At 36.6% G+C, this 18,764-nt stretch overlaps 1 protein-coding gene across 1 annotated transcript in view; it reads right to left on the reverse strand.

Annotated features, from left to right (window-relative positions):
- Nucleotides 1-18,764, reverse strand: part of OTOGL (otogelin like) — a 127,954-nt gene that overhangs the window by 11,513 nt on the left and 97,677 nt on the right. The window contains exons 41-51 of the mRNA XM_057316538.1: nt 18,659-18,751; nt 16,128-16,317; nt 13,189-13,403; nt 9,666-9,807; nt 7,938-8,123; nt 6,118-6,330; nt 5,541-5,645; nt 3,941-4,048; nt 2,438-2,539; nt 1,831-1,935; nt 1,705-1,745 (exon numbers count right to left, since the gene is read on the reverse strand). Of these exons, the coding sequence (XP_057172521.1) occupies nt 1,705-1,745; nt 1,831-1,935; nt 2,438-2,539; nt 3,941-4,048; nt 5,541-5,645; nt 6,118-6,330; nt 7,938-8,123; nt 9,666-9,807; nt 13,189-13,403; nt 16,128-16,317; nt 18,659-18,751 (1,500 nt within the window). The remainder of the gene's footprint in view (nt 1-1,704; nt 1,746-1,830; nt 1,936-2,437; nt 2,540-3,940; nt 4,049-5,540; nt 5,646-6,117; nt 6,331-7,937; nt 8,124-9,665; nt 9,808-13,188; nt 13,404-16,127; nt 16,318-18,658; nt 18,752-18,764) is intronic.

Raw genomic sequence — 18,764 nt, forward strand, 5'->3', positions numbered from 1 at the left:
GGCTCCTACAGCACATAAACCAGGAGCAGAAGAGTATAGCGGAGCGACTAATAGCATAGACTCAGGAGCAAGGCTGCTCTGTGCCCATCCTGGCTTTGCTGCCTACTAGCTGTGTGATCTCCGGAAGGTTACTGAGCCAGACTTCTTCTCACTTCCCTCATCTGTAAAATGGGGATAATAACATTGCCTACCTCTTAGGTTTATTTAGAGAAATAAATGGGTCAATTCAGGTAAAGAACTTACAATAAGGAGGACACAAAGAAAAGGGTGGTATAATCTTTAGGTGTCAATAAATTGCTATCAAACCAATGCTTAAACATTGCCCTGTCAGAAATGGTATAGGTTCCTCTCAGTGTGGTACCAGATGTAAAGTTTCAAGAATTACATTTTTAAGTATTAATTTTTCCTGCGTGCATTTAATTTTCATATGATATCAGTAATAAGATTAATTTGATTCCTTTTTCTGTTTTTTAAAGGTTTTATTTATTTATTTATTTATTTATTTATTTATTTGAGAGAGAGAGAGAGAGAGTGCAAGTTCAAGTGATGAGGCAGGGCAGGGTGGGGGGGAGAGGAAGAGTGAGAAAATGCCAAGCAGACTCTGTGCTGAGTGCAGAGTCCAATGCGGGGCTTGATCTCATGACCCTGAGATCATGATCTGAGCCGAAACCAAGAGTTGGATGCTTTTTCTCAAGGCAAGATAGAGGTCTCTATCTCTCAGCCTACGTATCTTACCTCACACTTTGGTGCATTTATTCATGTTCTACCTAGCCTCTATCTAGAATAGTTCAACTCCTTCCATCCGTTATTCTAACCTATCACTTTCTTCCAAACTTTTCTTGATGGTTAACTTCCCTAGAAAGTTCTCCATGAAGATCTGTACCTTATGGTTAACATTCTGAGTACTGTGTTTATTTTATCATAATAATTATAGCTAATACTTATTGAGCTCTTTCTATGTGTCCAGTACTAAGTACTTAATTTGTATTAACTTATTCATATGATATAGGTATTGTCATTCTTTTTATATTGCAGATGAGGAAAGTAAAACACAGGTAAGAAGACTCCAGGCCAGGAACAAAAACAAGGCAGTTTCAACTTGCTTTTGTTCTTGTTTTGTTGTATGTCTGGGCTATAGTTTCTAAAGGAAATGAAAGAGTTATCACAGAGTAGAAAGAATAAAGAAATACGCAAAAACACACACGGACATAAAACAACCCTTGGTTTGAGTCCTAAAGATCTCCATCAATCATTTGCTCTCTCTAGACCTCAACGTCCTTATTGACAAAATGTTCATAGATAACTCTTAAGAAAGTACCAACAGTTACATGTTTATAACCCCTCCTCCTTCACAACAGACGCATCACTGGCACAATTTCTTGAAGAATCCCTGGGGACACCTCTCAATATTGAAATAATCTTTCTTTCAATGTTTTGCTTCATTTTAAGACCAGTGAAGTGAAGTAGATATAAGGCTAGTAGATTCAGTCACTAGTGGGGGGATAAATGGATTGCATTTTCTTATCTCAAGTAAATAAAAAGGGTTCACTGCTCCCTGATACCAGAGCATGTTACTTTAATCTACTTCAGTATAATTTAATGAGGATAATTTCATTAACTCTGAGAACTCAGAAATTAGGGGGATAAAGGAAGAACAAACTAATTTAAATAATACGACAATTCAATCAAAATATGTGTTCTTACCACTTCACAAGTTGGCATAACAAGGTTTTCACAGCTACATTCTAAAAGGCAAAAATCAACATAATTATATTGGTCAGAATATATCACTGTACTGTGATAAAACTTCAAAGTATGAAAATTAGTTACCGCAATGCCATGTTGGACAACATTGACCAGATACATTTTCTTTGACAAGCTTCATATCCTCTGCACAGTTGAGTAGTGGTGCAGGACAAAGATTTGGGTCACAAACTAAATAGAAAAAAATTCCATGGATAAAGATTAGCTTCTCGTAAAAGCTTGTCCTCGCTACCTACTATTTAGTTCACTGCCATTGCTGATATAATGCATGGACTCCTATCTCTCCCACCACTCACCTGCCATATATTGTTGGGGATGGAATATATGACTCCCAAGCACGTACAACAGTAGTAGAACTAGGACAGCTCAGCAGGTGAAGAGCCCTGAGAAATGCCAGGTGTGCAAGAAGAGAAAGGAAGTAGAGAACCTATGGAATCACCTGGAAAGCTAGAAATTCTAGGATGATGAGAAAAGTCATAGTAATCTATCTTGAGGAGGTAATGATGTTATCCAAGAAGAGCTCTTAGATGTATAAAAACATTACATATACTTAATATATATTTTACATGCTAGAATTCAACAAACATCTGATATAACAGTGTAACTAAGATTCATGGGGCTTCTCAAATATTGGACACATCTCAATATTTTAAATTAGTTAAGATATACTTACCACAATAATACTGTGGACAACAGAAATGTGTGGTATTAAGATCCACAGTGAGAAATTCCCCATCAGTACATAGTGGAATAGGTTTGGTGCAAGATTCACAAACTGAAGGTAAAACAAAAAGCCCGAAGTCACAGCTGAGCTAAAAACAAACTAATTATTAATTCGGATTACTACACACGTATAAAAATCAACATGAAATAATGTTTAATAAAATAGAAAACAGGGAAAATAAGGCTATAATAGACAGATCCCCTTACTTGGTCATGAAAACAGTACTACTAAGTATATCACTATATGCTTTCCAAGCTCAGGGACAGAGAAAAACACCGTCTTACCAGAAATACAGAGCAGTAAGATTTCTAGAGCAACTTTCTTTTTCCTAGGATCAAAATGTCATTGGTTTATTTACTTCAGTTTTCTGAATTTGCTACCCTTGATAACTCCAATTTACAGAAAAGAATAATAGAGTAGGCACCTGTTCTTTTGGGCTGTTCAGTGTCCCTTTCCCACTTCAATTACACTTCTCTGAAAGACCTTGACGAAATGTCCCACCCACGCAGTCTTGGAATGACTCTTAATAAAGTGCCTGACTCTCAGCAGGCCTCTGTGTAGGAACAACCCACATTAGACAAATAAGAATCTCTTTCTATGGCATTTGAATCATAAACAGAGGCACACTGGGGCAGGAAAGAGATGCTGCTGACTCAGTCATTAGTGACCGCCATCTGGAGTAGCTGGTGTCACTCCTTCCCAGGGCTTGGTTGTTCTGCTTCATCTTGATCCTACAAAATCTTGATCCCCAAGCCTTCCAGTAATTGGTTGTGTGTAAGCTAGCCCAAATCAATCCATTTTGCCACCTGCACTCAAAGAATCTTAACTGGTACAAAGAGATGTGTTTTGATTTCCATAGGTACATCTGAAACCTACATTAATCACCACGCTTTGATATGAAAATTCACTTGAAATGGAAAATAGAGAACTTTTTATTTTTCAACGTCCATTTCATCAGACAGTCTATATGGCTTCTGTATACTCTTTTTCCAGACACCTTTCATTTCTACCATTCTCTTCCATCATCCCCATGCTCACACATATATCACACATGATACATGAAATGAAGTTTTAAAGAGGTACTCCAATGGCTTAGCAGAGTCCATTATTTTAGTTGGCTTTTCAAGGAAAGCCAAGGCTAAATTTTTCTTTAAAAACAACTGGTACTAGCCTTATTAAAGAAAAAAAAAAACTTAATTATATTGTCTTGAGAATGTTTTGACTGATATATATAGTCCATATATATAATAAGGGAAAGTAGTGCTAACTGTGATAATTGTCAAGTCATTTAAAATGCCATACCTTCTTTTCAACTGTTCTTATTCAGTTGAATTCCTATCAGTATATCAGCAGAATATTGGTTACCATCAGTCCCATGAAATTCATATCAAATAAGAAATTTTCCCTACATTCTCTCTTTGGTTCGAAAAAGTTATCTTACAGAACACTCACCACAGAGAGGAGAAAAACAGCAAGGCTCTTCCTGTTGAACCTGAATCATGAATTGGTCTTCTCTGCATTCTGGTATTGAAATACTGGGGCATTTCAAGGGGTCACACTCTGCGGAAACACCAAGGTATTTGGAAATTTGTATAGAGTGAAATGATAAAATAAATAAAGTAGTATGGTTTAGTTCTCTTTGAATTTATATATGTCCTGCTAACTCAGTCTGTGTTTGGTGGAGGAGGGTTCCCACACAGCACCAAGTAATTCTCTAGACACCAGCTGGGTGTCTTACAATTCAACCCAATTCTGACACTATCTACAGATGCCAGTTACAAGCCCCCCTTGTTACCTGTACCCTTTCTGGCTGACTGGCTATTTCAGACGCTTCCACAACCTCTTCCTTGGGTTTGATTAATTTGCTAGAGCAGCCAGCAGAACTCAGAGAAACATTTAACTTATCAGATCACCAATTTTTTATAAGAGAATATAACTCAGGAGGAATAGTCAGATGGAAGAGACGCATAGGGCAAAGTATAGGGAGTGGGTAGAGAGTTTTATGCCCTCTCAGAGCCCACCAGTCCCTGAATTTCCTTGTGTTCACCAACCTGGAAGTTCTCTGAACCTCACTCTCTTGTGGGTTTATTATAGAGGCTTTATTACACGGGCATGATTGATTAAATCCTTGGGACTGAAAAGTTCTAACTCTCCAATCACAGGGGTGGTTCCCCTGGCAACCAGCCCCCCCATCCTCAGATTAGCTAAAGGCTTTCCAAAAGGAATCATTAACGTAACAAAAGATGTCTTCCCAGATCTCCTCATTTAGGAAACTCCATTAGGAGCTCTGTGCTGAGAATGGGGTGGAAGACCGGATACCCATTTCTTATTATAAATCACAGTATCACATCTGCTATTTCCTATATATTTCTGCTAATAAGATTTTTAAGATGAGTTAATTATCTAAATCCATGTGTTAATATAATATATAAACTTAAAATTTATACGTACATATATGTATAAAGAAATTACAAGTTAAAAAAGAAGTATCTCGGGGCACCTGAGTGGCTCAGTCAGTTAAGTGTCTGCCCTTGGCTCAGGTCATGATCCCAGGGTCCTGGGATCAAGCCCCAAATTGCGCTCCCTGTTCAGTGGGGAATCTGCTTCTCCCTTTCCCTCTGTTCTTTCCCCCAGCTCTTGTTCACTCCCATTCTCTCTCTCTCAAATAAATAAATAAAATCATGGGGCACCTGGGTGGCTCAGTTGGTTAAGTGTCTGCCTTTGGCTCAGATCATGATCCCAGGGTCCTGGGATCAAGCCCCATGTTGGGCTCTCTGCTCAGCAGGGAACCTACTTCTCCCTCTGCCTCTGCCTGCCTGCCTGCCAGTGTGTGTGTGTGTGTGTGTGTGTGTGTGTGTGTGTGTGTGAAATAAATAAAACCTTAATTAAATAAATAAATCACTAAATCTTGAAAAAATAACTATCTTTAGCAAGACAACTCCATAATATTTTATAACAAATCACTTTCTTGTAGACCCAAAGAATGAGAATCTAATCCACTATTCTGAACAAACAATAAACCTCACTCTTATTTTTCCTAGTTATTACTCACCACATTGATACTGTGGACAACAAGAAAGAGGACTATGGCCAACAACCAATTTTTGACTCTCTGTACATGTTGGAATGGCAGTTTCACACAAGGTCATGTCACATCCTAGAAATAAGAAACAGAAGCACTAAAATATTAGTGAATATAACTAAAATCTGTGGTCCTAACTCAAATCAGGGAACTGATTCTCACTTTGCATGTTTTTACACTGCAATTAAACACATTCAGCTTATAAATGGGTCCTATGTGAAAAGGTAGCAAATTTAAGGTTTATTCAGTATGGTCTTTCACCCTCAATTGTCATAAGTCAAAGATTCCCAGAACCTTTACCTTGTCACATATTATTACTATTAATTGCTTATAGCCAGAATTTTGCATGTGTGTTTGTAATATCAGCAAAATCATAATGAGTAAAGACTTGCTTTGAGAAGGTAGAAATGATATTTATGGCCCTATTTCTGTTTTTACCTCAGCCGTTTTGTTTACCAAACATTATGCATGCCCTGTTCTTTTCACAAATAATATCAACATATTTTGTGGCATTGACGGATGGGAAGGCTTCAGCCTTCACACATACCGCAAACTTCCTTTGAACAGCAGGTCCACTTGTCAGTGATGCTCAGGACGACTTCAGCTTCTCGTTCACAAACTGGAGAGGGCTCTTCATCACAAGCCGGTTCTATAGGAATAACACTCCCATTCTCCAAACATTTGTAGAGGGCACATTCGTCAATGCCCCCATTCCAAACCTCCCCAGCAGTGCGAGGTTGGTCTTCACTATCCGTGCATGCTTAAAAAGATGGACAATGTTACATCACTTGTAAGCCGGACACTAAAATAAATCAGGCTGTGACGTTTGGATTTCAGACCATGACTTGGCTCAGCGACATAGATAACACGTCACAGATTTATCCTTTCTTATACTCCTCTTTTTATCGGCCAGTAGCTTACATTTTTCTTCCATGAAATTTGTAATGTAGTCTACAAAACTGTTTTTCCCTTCTACAACTATCTGTAAATTGTCATGTCCTCTTCCACACATAAGATAACCTGTTCATTGTTTCTTATTCATTCTGTCTTTTAATAGGACTTATTTCACTTCAACAAACTCAGTAAAACAAATGTAAGTTAGTTTTAAAATATTAATTATTCAAACTGAGTGGTATTAGGGAAAAAAAGTCCCTACCACACAGTTATCATTTTTGTCATATGAAAATTCAAAACATGTCTGCCTTAAAATCTAAATGTGGGAAGTAGCTAATCGTTGAGTAACTTATTATTTAGTGATTATGTAGTTTTATTATTGAAGTTTTACTTAATGATAAATACAGTCCACTGGTAGTTCTTTTAAAACTGATAGAGATGAATATAGTAACCACCATATCCCCAGCCTCAAATGAACTTCTTTTGTATTATTCTCCTTACTATCAAACCAACTTCACAGATCCCTAAAAAAACAAACATGCCTGTTTATTCTCAAAGTCTTCTACAAATACTTTTCTCAATGGCAAACACAAACTTGTTTCAGGAACTATATTTGCATTTCATTTCAACTTGCCCATTCTCTTTCATTATTAGCTTAATTTCTTTTCCTCTAACTGTAATGTTAAGCTCTGTACTGCAATTTTCTCAATTTTGCACTATTTTCATCTGCAACCACCGTGGAGACAATGAGTCAGAATGAAATGGTTTGAAAATGAAAGTAGAAAAATTAAATGTTTTCTCCCATATAATAACACTATCTGACATTTCTTGAGAGGTTATTTTTCTCTAGGCACTGTTGCAAAATGCTTTGTATTATTTATGTATCCCCACACTAACTTTATGGGATAAATGCTATTATTTTCCCCATTTTAGAGATGCTAACCCAGGCTCAAAGAGGTAAAGATGAATCACTATTACATGAAATGATTGGAATTTCAATTCAGTTCACATCCTATGCTCTTAATTCTTAATTTACCATACCCTTGCCTCGTTATTACAGGCATAGGTAGAGATTAAAACACATCATCACTGCATCACTGTAGGGGGATGTTAAATGGGTGATGCGGATTAAAGAGGGCACTTGTAAAGAGCACCGGGTGTTGTGTGTAAGTGTTGAATCACTAAATTCTACACCCGAAACTAATATTACACTGTATGTTCACTAACTGGAATTTAAATAAAAACTTGGGACAACAACAACAACAAATCCACATCACCACCAACGCATCTAATTTGGGTAACTTCAACTGAAATCATATTAAAATCAAACTACAAACAAACTGGTTTTCTTTCCAACACCTAGGGGACCTGCTGACCAGTCTTTCTCAGCACATGTCCCCAAGACCGAAAAAAAGCTTTATTTATTTGCCGAGTCCCTAAGCAGTCATTTTGCACACTCACTCTGCTGCTTACCGCATTCTTGCTCTGGAATGCACTGAATTGAGTCTGGCCTATGAAGGATGGTTCCATTTTTGCACACACAATCTTCTCTTAAATTCAGGCATGAGGAATGTCCATAGAACCATCTGTTCAGACATGTTCTTGCTTCACAAGTCCTCACACAGGGTTGATATTCCTTCCCCTCTGGGCAACTCAGAGCTATGAATAACAGAGGACAGAATTTGCTAATGATAAAAGCCACCTATTTGGATTATAGTAAAAGGAAGAAATGTCAGATTTCTTTCGGAAAATGAATTTTGCCGATTTCCATCTCTTCAAATTTCATTTTTCATTTATTATGTAACCAAGAACTAGAAACAAAATAAGCAATATGTATTTTTGAATATCTTCCAGGGGTCCAGCTGGCGTTATATGTTATGTTATAGTAAGAAAAGCTCATCTGATTTGTAACAAGTAAATATGATCAAGAGGCAGCCCAAATCTGCTTGGCATAAATACGGAGTCAACTAGTATGAAGTTACTCCTCTGCATAGTGAAGAGATACAACAGTTCTACTCAGAATAAGCACAGAAATATGCTTTAAGTATGTAACTCAAGCAAGCCATAAAAAAGAAAAATGCTGTGTGTTTAGGTTTAATCCTTCACTGTCAAAAGAAGCTACCATTGCTGAACAGTTTCTAAATGATGTTTTAGAAAATTCTTTTGATTCTCAGTGATCTTAAAAAATCATACTGTTAAAAAATGAACACACAGCTGGTAGGGGTATAAATTGGTAAAATCTCAGCGGGGAACAATTTGATGGTATCTATTAAAATTAGAGATGTCATACATTTCCTATGAATCAAGCAACCCCACTCTTGAATAATGATTACCTCTGGGAGCAAAGAGAGGTAAGGGATAGTAGAACATACCAGGAGCTGCTTTATTTCTGAAATGAAGTCATGTAACTGGTATTTGTGATATATTTTCCTTTCTATATGTATTTTACTTTTTCTTCTAGGGAAAATGAAAACTTTTATTTTATTTTGGAATATTTCACTAATATTCATTTTGACCATATTTTTACCACTTAATCCATTTAATTGCTATTTCTTAAATTAAATTAACAGTATTTTCTATGAAATGTACCCAGGACTGGATATAGGTTTAATAAAATTTTTATGAAAAGAATTATAACTAGATGAGAAAACATGAGCCTCATAGATAAAAACTGTCAAAGAATACATATAAAAGAAAAAGGATTCACAAACGTGTATTTGGTAAAAGACTGAACCCAGATACTGATCAAAGAAAGCCAGAAAGATTAGTTTCCAGGAAGTGGATACTATGTCAGGAAAGGAGGAAAAGGGAACAGAAAAATATGCGTCTTCTTCACAAGCTAGGAGACAAGCAGGGGGGCAAATGAGGCAGGTTGAATTGAGACCAACAAAATGTGCTTTGGGATACAAAATTAAAATCCCTGTTCAATCCCCTGTGATTTCTTCAATATTTCCATTGGTTTTGCTGACTCCTATTTTGTGGACTAGGTTTTTTTGGGGGAGGGTTGAGGCTGACCTTAGATTTAGATCAAAATGAAACTAGACGTTGCCTGTGTGGGAGAGCTGACCTCTAACTTCTAGGTTACATTTATCTGCATTTTATTCTTATGAAATTATTTTGTGCTGAAAAAATGAAAAGGGAATGCAAAACATGGAATGCTATTTGATTGTTAGAAAACATTATTGAAAATGTACTACTTACAGCAGTAATCAGGTGTTCTCCACTGAAGACAGATGTCAAACCTGTTGCAGAGAGCCACGTATGCAGAAAGTGCATCACATTCATAGTTCCAAAAATAGGTATAATTGATCCACATCTTTTCACAAAAGTTCTGTGGTGAAACCTAGAGACACATTTTGCCTTGGGATAAGTATGTTGTTTTATTTCCCTAAAGACCCTAAGTTCATCTAAAACTATTCAGAGAATCCAAGGGTAGCAAGTTCATACTTATTATGGATCTTCCTTGACCTTAGATTCCAAAGTTCAGAATCCTAGACGTCACCTCTGATGTGACAATATTTTTAAACACATTTTAGATAAGGTAAATATTGTCTGCACTAATCTACATAAGTCTATCTTATAAAGATGAAAAAGAAACAAAATATGTGGACCTATCAAAATCTATTTCTTTTTTTTTTAAAAGATTTTATTTATTTATTTGACAGATAGAGACAGCCAGTGAGAGAGGGAACACAAGCAGGGGGAGTGGGAGAGGAAGAAGCAGGCTCCCAGCAGAGGAGCCTGGGATCAGCATAAACCCGGGATCACGCCCTGAGCCGAAGGCAGACGCTTAGCGACTGAGCCACCCAGGTGCTCCAAAATCTATTTCTGATATTATACTTTGGGTCACAATCATCTTTTCCATATACTGAATGGGACTTTAATCTATGATAGATAAAACCAGAATTTCCTGAGGAATTCCATAATGATACATGGTATTATTTATTAAATGAGTCATAAATGCTTCTCAAAAACTATGTATTAATATTGAACATTGAATAATTTATATAATTTGACATGCCTCAATTTAAAGACATTTCTTCCTACAGATTGTTTCATTTTGATTTAGAAATGCCTGAAATCTAAATAATTTAACTTGTAGCAACATCTATTCCAATTTTTCTCTCTACTCGTTCATTTGGCAAACATACTAAACATCTATGTGCAGATGCCAAATTCTGACACAGTTCAAAGGGCCAGATAAAAATACTTCATATTTTTCATATCCCATCCTTTCCTCTTCAAGGTCCATATCTATTAAGACCAAGATTCTACATTCTTTTAGTCTTCTTTATAGCATTCCCTTGGTTTCCAATACTTCACTTCACACGGAATACTTCCTGTGGTCAAGAGCAGCGTCATTGTGGAATCCAGGGAACACTGAGAGTTTCCTTCCTAAAACCCTCTCCTTGGACCTTGAGTGTACTTCATTCTATTGCCTGTTCACCTGCCCAGTGTCAGTTCCCCTGCTGCCTCTTATTCTGAGTGTTTCTCTAGACCTCATCCTCAGTGGTCATGTCTACTAGCTACAAACGTTCTTCCTGGACTCATACCACTGTCTTGGGCATGTAAATCTTTTCCTCGGTTTTTTTCATAAGTTAAAGAGTTAATCATAAACTTACTACTTAAGATAGCTGTGAGCTCATATACAGTAAATGTACAGAGCAGACTCTCGCAGTTGTTGTTTTTAAAAATCCATACACAAATAATTCCCCAAACCTGATCCCTGGCCTCCACTTACCTCCTCTGAGCTCCAGAATTATGTTTCTAAGCTTTTTCTGGGTTTTTTTGCTTTGAAATCCCATATGACTTAATTTATCCAAAGTTAAAAATTATTTACCTTTCCACTTAACCCACAAAAGCTGACTCTCCTGTATCCCCCATTCATATGTTCATGTATACAGGCTTTCATAATTTATTGAACCCCGACTACCTATCAGGCACCGTCCTATGCATGAGGAGCATAAAGATCAAAACACAGACCTATTCTCTGCCTGTGGATCTCATAGCTAAAAAAGGTCTTTGAATAGAATCCAAAGGAGTCACCACACTAAAATGAATCAGAGGCGGGAAGTATTCTGGCCGGAAAAACTAGAAGCTTAAAAGCCCACTGGCAGGAAAAACCTTGGAATATTCAAAGAGTTGAAAGGGGACTGGAGTTTAGTAAGCAAGAAGAGTGTAGCAGAGAGGAAGCTAGAGAAGTGGGTGGGCCAGAGTGTAGAGGACCTTGAAAGCCTTGATAAGATGGTTGTTTGGCAGCTACTTTAAGTGTAAGCGAAAGAAGCTTCAAATAAATAAATAAAATCTTTAAAAAAATCATTGTTAAAAAAAAGAAAATCATTATGCTTTTTTTTAAAAAAAAGATTTTATTTTTATTTATTTATTTGTCAGAGAGAGAGAGAGAGAGCACAAGCGGGGGAGGGGTGTGGCAGGCAGAGGGAGAAGCAAGCTCGCTGCTGAGCAAGGAGCCTGACGCAGGACTAGATCTCCGGACCCTGGGATCATGACCTGAGCCAAAGGCAGACCCTTAACCAACTGAGCCATGCAGGTATCCCAAAAATCATTATGCTTTAAAATGACATTAAAATGATAGTAAACTGAGTTTTAAAGTGTTTATGTTTTTCATTTTTATATACCTGCTTTTTAAAAACCCATCTGCATACAAATCTCCAAGTAAAACTGAAGCTGCCAAAAAATCTGCCATTTTTATCCCATGACTTGCCATTCTTTGCCTTTCCGTGAGGGAACTCTTGGGGCAGGCTGAGAATTATGGAGTGCAGAACTTCATAGTCTAGCAGGGCGGTGCTGTGCAGTGAGCTCCTTCCTGCTTTGACAGTTCCCTCAGCTTCTTTCCCAGGCTCTTCCCCTCCATATGTCTTACATTCAACCATTTCAACGTCTTCTTAACACGCCCTTTTACACAAAACTTGTTCTTACACATATTGTCGTATCTGCCTAGGTGTTCCTTCCTCCCTCTTCTTTCCTGGCAAATTCATCCTTCTCAAAAAATCAAATATCTAAAGCTATGAGAAGTCTTCTCCGAACCTGCACTCCCATATACCTCCAGACCCTATATTGTCATGTATCTGTCCACAGGCTTACTTTCCCACCAGACCTCCTGAGAATAAGGGAGAGTCTTACTCGTCTTTGGATTACAGGAGTTTAACACGGTGCCTTGTAAGTGCTAGATGCTCACAGACTTCATTAAATGATTCATGAAATGCTGTATTTGTCCTGTGTCCCTAACAATGGGTCTTTTTTTTTTTTAAATGATAGAGATTACTTAAAATATCTGCTAGTCACATAAAGTCAGAAAGTTAGAGACAAATAAGGAATGTTTAAACTGAATATATGACAGGTTCTATTACTAGTATACGCCTAAGATACGAGGATCATAGAGAATGGATAATATCCTCACTGTCTTGGTTTCTCTACTGGGTTATCAAGTGACATTGATTCTTTCTCCTAGAGGCTTTTATTCACAGGACATCATTTCATTTTTCTCGAAAGCTGTAGATACAGCTCTGAAAAACAAGGTAATTATCCTTCCTATCTCTTTAAGTCTATAAAAGTAAATGATTCTGAATTCCAAAGCACACGGACAGAAGGTTTAGGGCTAAACTATTCTCAGTAAAAGAACATCATGGCAAGAACAGGAATTTATTGGCTTTACTCTCAACATGTCCAACATGACAGTTCTTATTTATGGTTGCCCTTAACTTACTTTATTATGGCACGGGATGAAAACTCTTCTATTTAATAACTCAATGCATTGACTGCAGTCATGCTCAGTGCAATTCCTAACAGGTCGTCTTGTTGTTACTTCAAATGATTTCTCAATTTCCCAGCTCTCAATAAATAATTCTATATCTTCCATATTTGTAATAATTGTGCCATTTTGCATCCTTAGATCATCATCTGGATCTTCGTTGCAAATTCCTAGAAAGATATGTGACATTTAGAAGGAAAAACTTGTTTCACTAAACCAAAGGTAGGCAGCAGAAATAAATCATCTTAATAATTGATTTTAAATGAATAAATTATTTACTGAACAAGGTACCAAATGTATATCCTTTCCCTTTAATGTTGATGGATTTTTTAATTATGTATCTGATTCTTTGATAAAATAGTACAAAGATGTCTTAACCAGATAAGAAAGAAAGCACGATCCTAGAAGTCAAGAAATGTGAGAAGATGATGAAAATGAAGAAAGAGGAGATTGACTCTGCTCCCACACTCCTTCACTATGACCGCTATCTCCTAATTGAAGAACTAGTTCTTACCTTTCCAAGATATTCCTTAGAGTAGTGGTCATTTGGTGATTGCCTCCCAGACATCCATTCCCCCAGGAAAACCCTGCCTGAAAACATTAAATTCTACCTTCAGGAAATATCCCTGCCCCATCACCACTACAGGAGAGGGCCATGATCTGCGTAAAGGTGGTCCTTACTCCTGTGCATTAACAACTGTTACAGGTAATAAACCAGTCAGGTCAGGCAGTCACCCACACACATGGATACATTCAACATTTGGACAACCACTGCCAAACAGGATTTGACCTGGGAATTCTAAGACATAGACAATCTCCCTTCCTTAGGATGATGTGGCCTGTTGATCGTTACCATGCTTTGACCTACCATACCCTCTAGCTTCCTGAGGAAGGCCAGAATGGGGACAGAGTTTACTTTTCATCCAGTGGCATGCAGAGCCAAGGGAAGTGCAGAGAAATAGCCCTGACCCTGATCTTACTTGAGCTGAATCCCACTCCACCTTAAGACATATTTTTTCTTAATCCCCAAGGCTCCAGCTATAAAAGATATAACTTGAACATTTTCTTCAAGTATCAAATCTTAACCCTCAAGGACGCATATTAAGATCATAAAGATTGCTGCTACCGTAATTGCCTTGTCCTTGTAAATGTACAAAGGACCAAAGGCAATGCAAAAACAAACAAATAAAAAACAAAACTCGAGTGAAGTGAACTATACTGTCAAGCAGCTACTATTTTTTAAGTCTAAACTTTCCTGGAGAAAAGGAAGTGCTAATAAAAACTTGTTTTTATTGCAGCTCCAGCCACCAGCCCTATAAACTTCACAGTGCTGTATAGAACAAGGTATTTGTACAAACCTCTCCTTCTGGTGTCCCTGCTCAATTTAGGTCATACTCATGGTCACTGCAACTTTTTCAGACCTGACAGCACCCAGATTTCCCTTTAACAAAAACCATCCTTTACCCACCATGGAGGTCATGAACTTTAGAGGGTACCCTCGGTTAGCAAAAAGGTGATCCTACCCCTTTCTCTACAGTGATTACTTAAGAATCCAGTTAGCAAAGTATGTCTGTAAATGCATGAGCTGACAATAAGTGAAGGAAAAAGATCCACAAGCTCAAACAGAAATCATAGCACGTAGAAATGATAAGTCATCAGAGAAAATATGCATTCCTAAAGTCTCTGAGTATTACTCAATAATAATTTTTGATTTATTATATACAATCAATATGATACATACTCAAAAATAACTATTTCCACAGTGATAATCTTCAGTCCCCAAAGAACTCTGTGCTATGTTTAGCATACTATAAATAGGCAAGGAAAAACCTAAACCCTTTTACCCAGACTTTGCATTAAATGCTTTAAGGAAGAACTCTGGGTGTTTTATGTAATTTGTTGAGGGAAAGGACTTAGTTTTATTTGTTTTTGCATTGCCAACACCAAGCACTGAGTCTAAACACTCAGAAGGTGATCCATAAACTTTTACTCAATTAATGTTTGGTGAGATTCAAGTAGATATATTTTACTAAGCTAACATTTATTGATCATGTGTATTAAGCAATGTGTTAAGTGTTGGCATTAACTTTCACATTCAACCCAAACAACAATCTTGAAGGGAGAATGCTGCTATTCCCATTTTAAAGATGAGGAAACTGATGTTCACTTCAGAGCACAGAGCTACAAAAAGAATAGCCTCCATCAGATATCAAAGCCAGTATTATACTTTTTTATTTTGTTGTGTAAGTAGAGCTATTTCTAATTTGTTTCCTTTGGCTTATAACTCTTTATGTGTCTATGTAACATGGTGTGATATTAACCTAGGTGTAAAGATACACCTAGACATTATACTTAATAATAAGACTGGGACAAATATTGAGAACATTGTGTTCCCTGTAACTTTCAAGGTAGCTTAAACAACTAAGTTTTCCCTTATTTCAAATTTTAACATATTAAGGAAGAAACAAACTTTTTTAAGCCTTTAATCTTTCTGTAACTCATATTTCTCACTTATAAATTAATACCAACTTATGAGGGCTATTGTTAGAATTGAATAAGTTCAAGTATATAAAATAATGTTTGGCACTTTATTAATGATTAATAAAGATGAATATAATAGGATATATATAGAATATAGAACACAGTAGGAGTATAAACAGTATTGCAATAGTAGTAGTAAATATGTATTTCCATTAAATATGCAAATTGAACTGTTCTTTCTTGCTTCTTAGCCCATTTATTGAAAGTCACTGCTTTCTTTAGTATTCACGTGGGGAACTGGAAGTTAACATCACACCTCAAATATGAAAAGTGGGGCATCAGGAGCCAAAACGGTGTCATGTGAATAGGAAAAAAAAAATTAGAAGAAAGTGAGATTTGAGAGCAATGCTCACCACAGAGTCCTTCTGTGTAAGATGACAAGTTAAATCGAAAGCCAAAATGGATGTCTATGATCCCTGTAAGGTGAGCCCACTTTATGATTAGTCCAGCTGGAGTCGTAATAACATACATGGTACCAGAATCTTCTATGGACAGTTCTTGACTTGAAAAGGGCAGAGGCACAGCAACAGAATCCACTTCTACCTAAAATAACACAATGAATTTACATCTGTTAGAAAAATATTTATATTTCAACATACACTCATTAAAAGTAGAATTTGGATGATTCCATTTCTTCTTGTTGAATATAAACTATTTCCCAAGTTTTTAAAAATTTATTTCCCTGCTGCTGCCTCAGCTTCTCACAACTTCTAGTTCCTTTATTATTCCTTTGTTGTATCTTGCTATGTTCAGTGTTTGTTCTAACCTTGTTGCCCCTTATTTTCTTTAAAACTTAACTTTCTTTTGTATTATGTATGCTTTTCTGTCTGTTTCCCTCAATACATGTTGATTACACCATTATCTACTAATACGAACTTAGGGTAATAAAGTTATTTTCAGGATGTTTTCTTTAATCAGGTCCTTTCTTTGATCTTCTAAATCAGTGTTCAACTGTAATATTCCTCACAATTGTCTGTCAAGCTTGGTAAAGATTAAGTTTCCCAGAGATTCTATTTCCGAGGTTTGGATGGGATTCTAGGCTCTGTATTTTTAGCACGTACTCTTGGTAATACAAATGTAGGCAATCTGATGATTATATTTAGAAAAACACAGTTTTAAATAATGACAGAGACATATAACCAGCAGAAACTGTTGGTCATGTCTCACCAACCATCCAATTTCTCATCCTTATCTCTTCTTCATACTGCCACCTGCAGGCTGAAATATCCTTACTCCTGCATGGTTAATTTCTGCTTTCTTTTAAGATTTCTCTTAGGTGGGATGCCTGGGTGGCTCAGGGGCCTGGGTTAAGCACCTGCCTTGAGGAGGGCACCTATTGCATGGTGCACTGGGTGTTATATGCAAATAATGAATCACGAACACTACATCAAAAACTAAGGATATACTGTATGGTGACTAACATAACATAATAAAAAATTATTATAAAAAAATTAAAAATAAATGAAAAAAATAAAAATCCACCCAAAAAAAAAAAAAGGGCGCCTGCCTTAGGCTCAGATTATGATCCCAGGGTCCTGGAATCGAGTCCTACATTGGGTTCCTTGCTCAGCGGGAAGCCTGCCTCTCCCTCTGCCTGCCGCTCGCCCTGCTTGTGCGTGCTCTCTCTCTCTAACAAATAAAAAATAAAAAAAAAAAAAAAAAGATTTCTCTTAGGTGTCACCTCCTCCAAAAACACGTATTTGACCTTCCTATAAATTGCATTAAGTGACCTCTTTCCATGACACATTAGTCAAACTCTATCACTATACTTCCTATTGCTTTATAATTGGCAGACAATTACATTTAAGCCCCTCAAATACAGCTACAAGTTACTTGAGACCAGGACCTTGTTGTTTTATCATGTAAACTCTCAATAAATGATTCTTAAAGATTTAGTTTTTAACTGAATACATGACCAGAGATGAATTCAGTTGAAGCCAAAACTAAGTGCTTTGGCCCAAATGCTCACTAAGAGCACTGACCAGATGTGAGTTTAAATTTATTTCCCACCCACTTCCTGTTAATGTATCAACCTGATCAAATCAAAGATACACAGAAATGCTATCATCCAAACAATTTCCCCATTCATATATTTTGCTTTACTTAAAATTAAGCTTTTAACACCTTACTATATTTTAGGTTCATTTTAATAATTGTTTCCAGTCTAGAATGTTTGGCCTGTGTTAAAAAAGACAGAATCATTTCTAGAAAGCATGTAACATCTCATTTTAGCAAAATCTTCACACATTATTTTCTTAGATTTTTGAGAGAACCATATAGGTGAAGGACCCAGCTTATAACTCAGTCTTCTCCAGTAAATATAGGTTCCTTGGGATAAAGGCTTTTTGCTATAAAACTAAATGGCTTTTTTCAATCTTTTGATAAAATATCCCCCTTCTTCGTTAAATATTTCTTCATTTTTTCTTATTTTAGCTATCACATATTCATTGCAAAGTTAACATCAGCACTTCAAAACTATTTTTCTCTTGGTGGTCTGCATTCTGGTATTTTTAGCTACTGTGTTTTTCAACCTTGTGATCCCTCTTTTTTTACATCATTTCCACTTTGTCTAATTTAAAACACTAATGTTAGCTCTGCAACTAAAAGACTCACATTATCCAAGAGGGATTTCATGTTTTTGACATGGCTGTTATAGTTAATCTCACAAGGGGAGAAATATTTGCAACACTTGTAACATTACGGAAGGAGAAATATAATATTAAGAAACACCGTTTTTTACTGTCCATGAAAACAATGATTAAACACAGTAACAATGAAACTCCACTGATATGTTTAATTTCCGCTGTTTTTGGAAATAATTGTGTTTAACATAATTTCTTAATTTTCTCCAATGTGAGGCTATCTTTTAACTTTGTGCTCTTACCTTTCTTGCTGCCCGATTAACAAGTATTTTATGTATAGATATTGTCAAATTTAACTTCTTAAAACAAAGTCCATACATTCTTCCGGAGGATGCCTTAATTTGAAAA

Source organism: Ursus arctos, unplaced genomic scaffold (genome assembly GCF_023065955.2).
Source record: "Ursus arctos isolate Adak ecotype North America unplaced genomic scaffold, UrsArc2.0 scaffold_21, whole genome shotgun sequence".
Lineage (NCBI taxonomy): Eukaryota > Metazoa > Chordata > Mammalia > Carnivora > Ursidae > Ursus > Ursus arctos.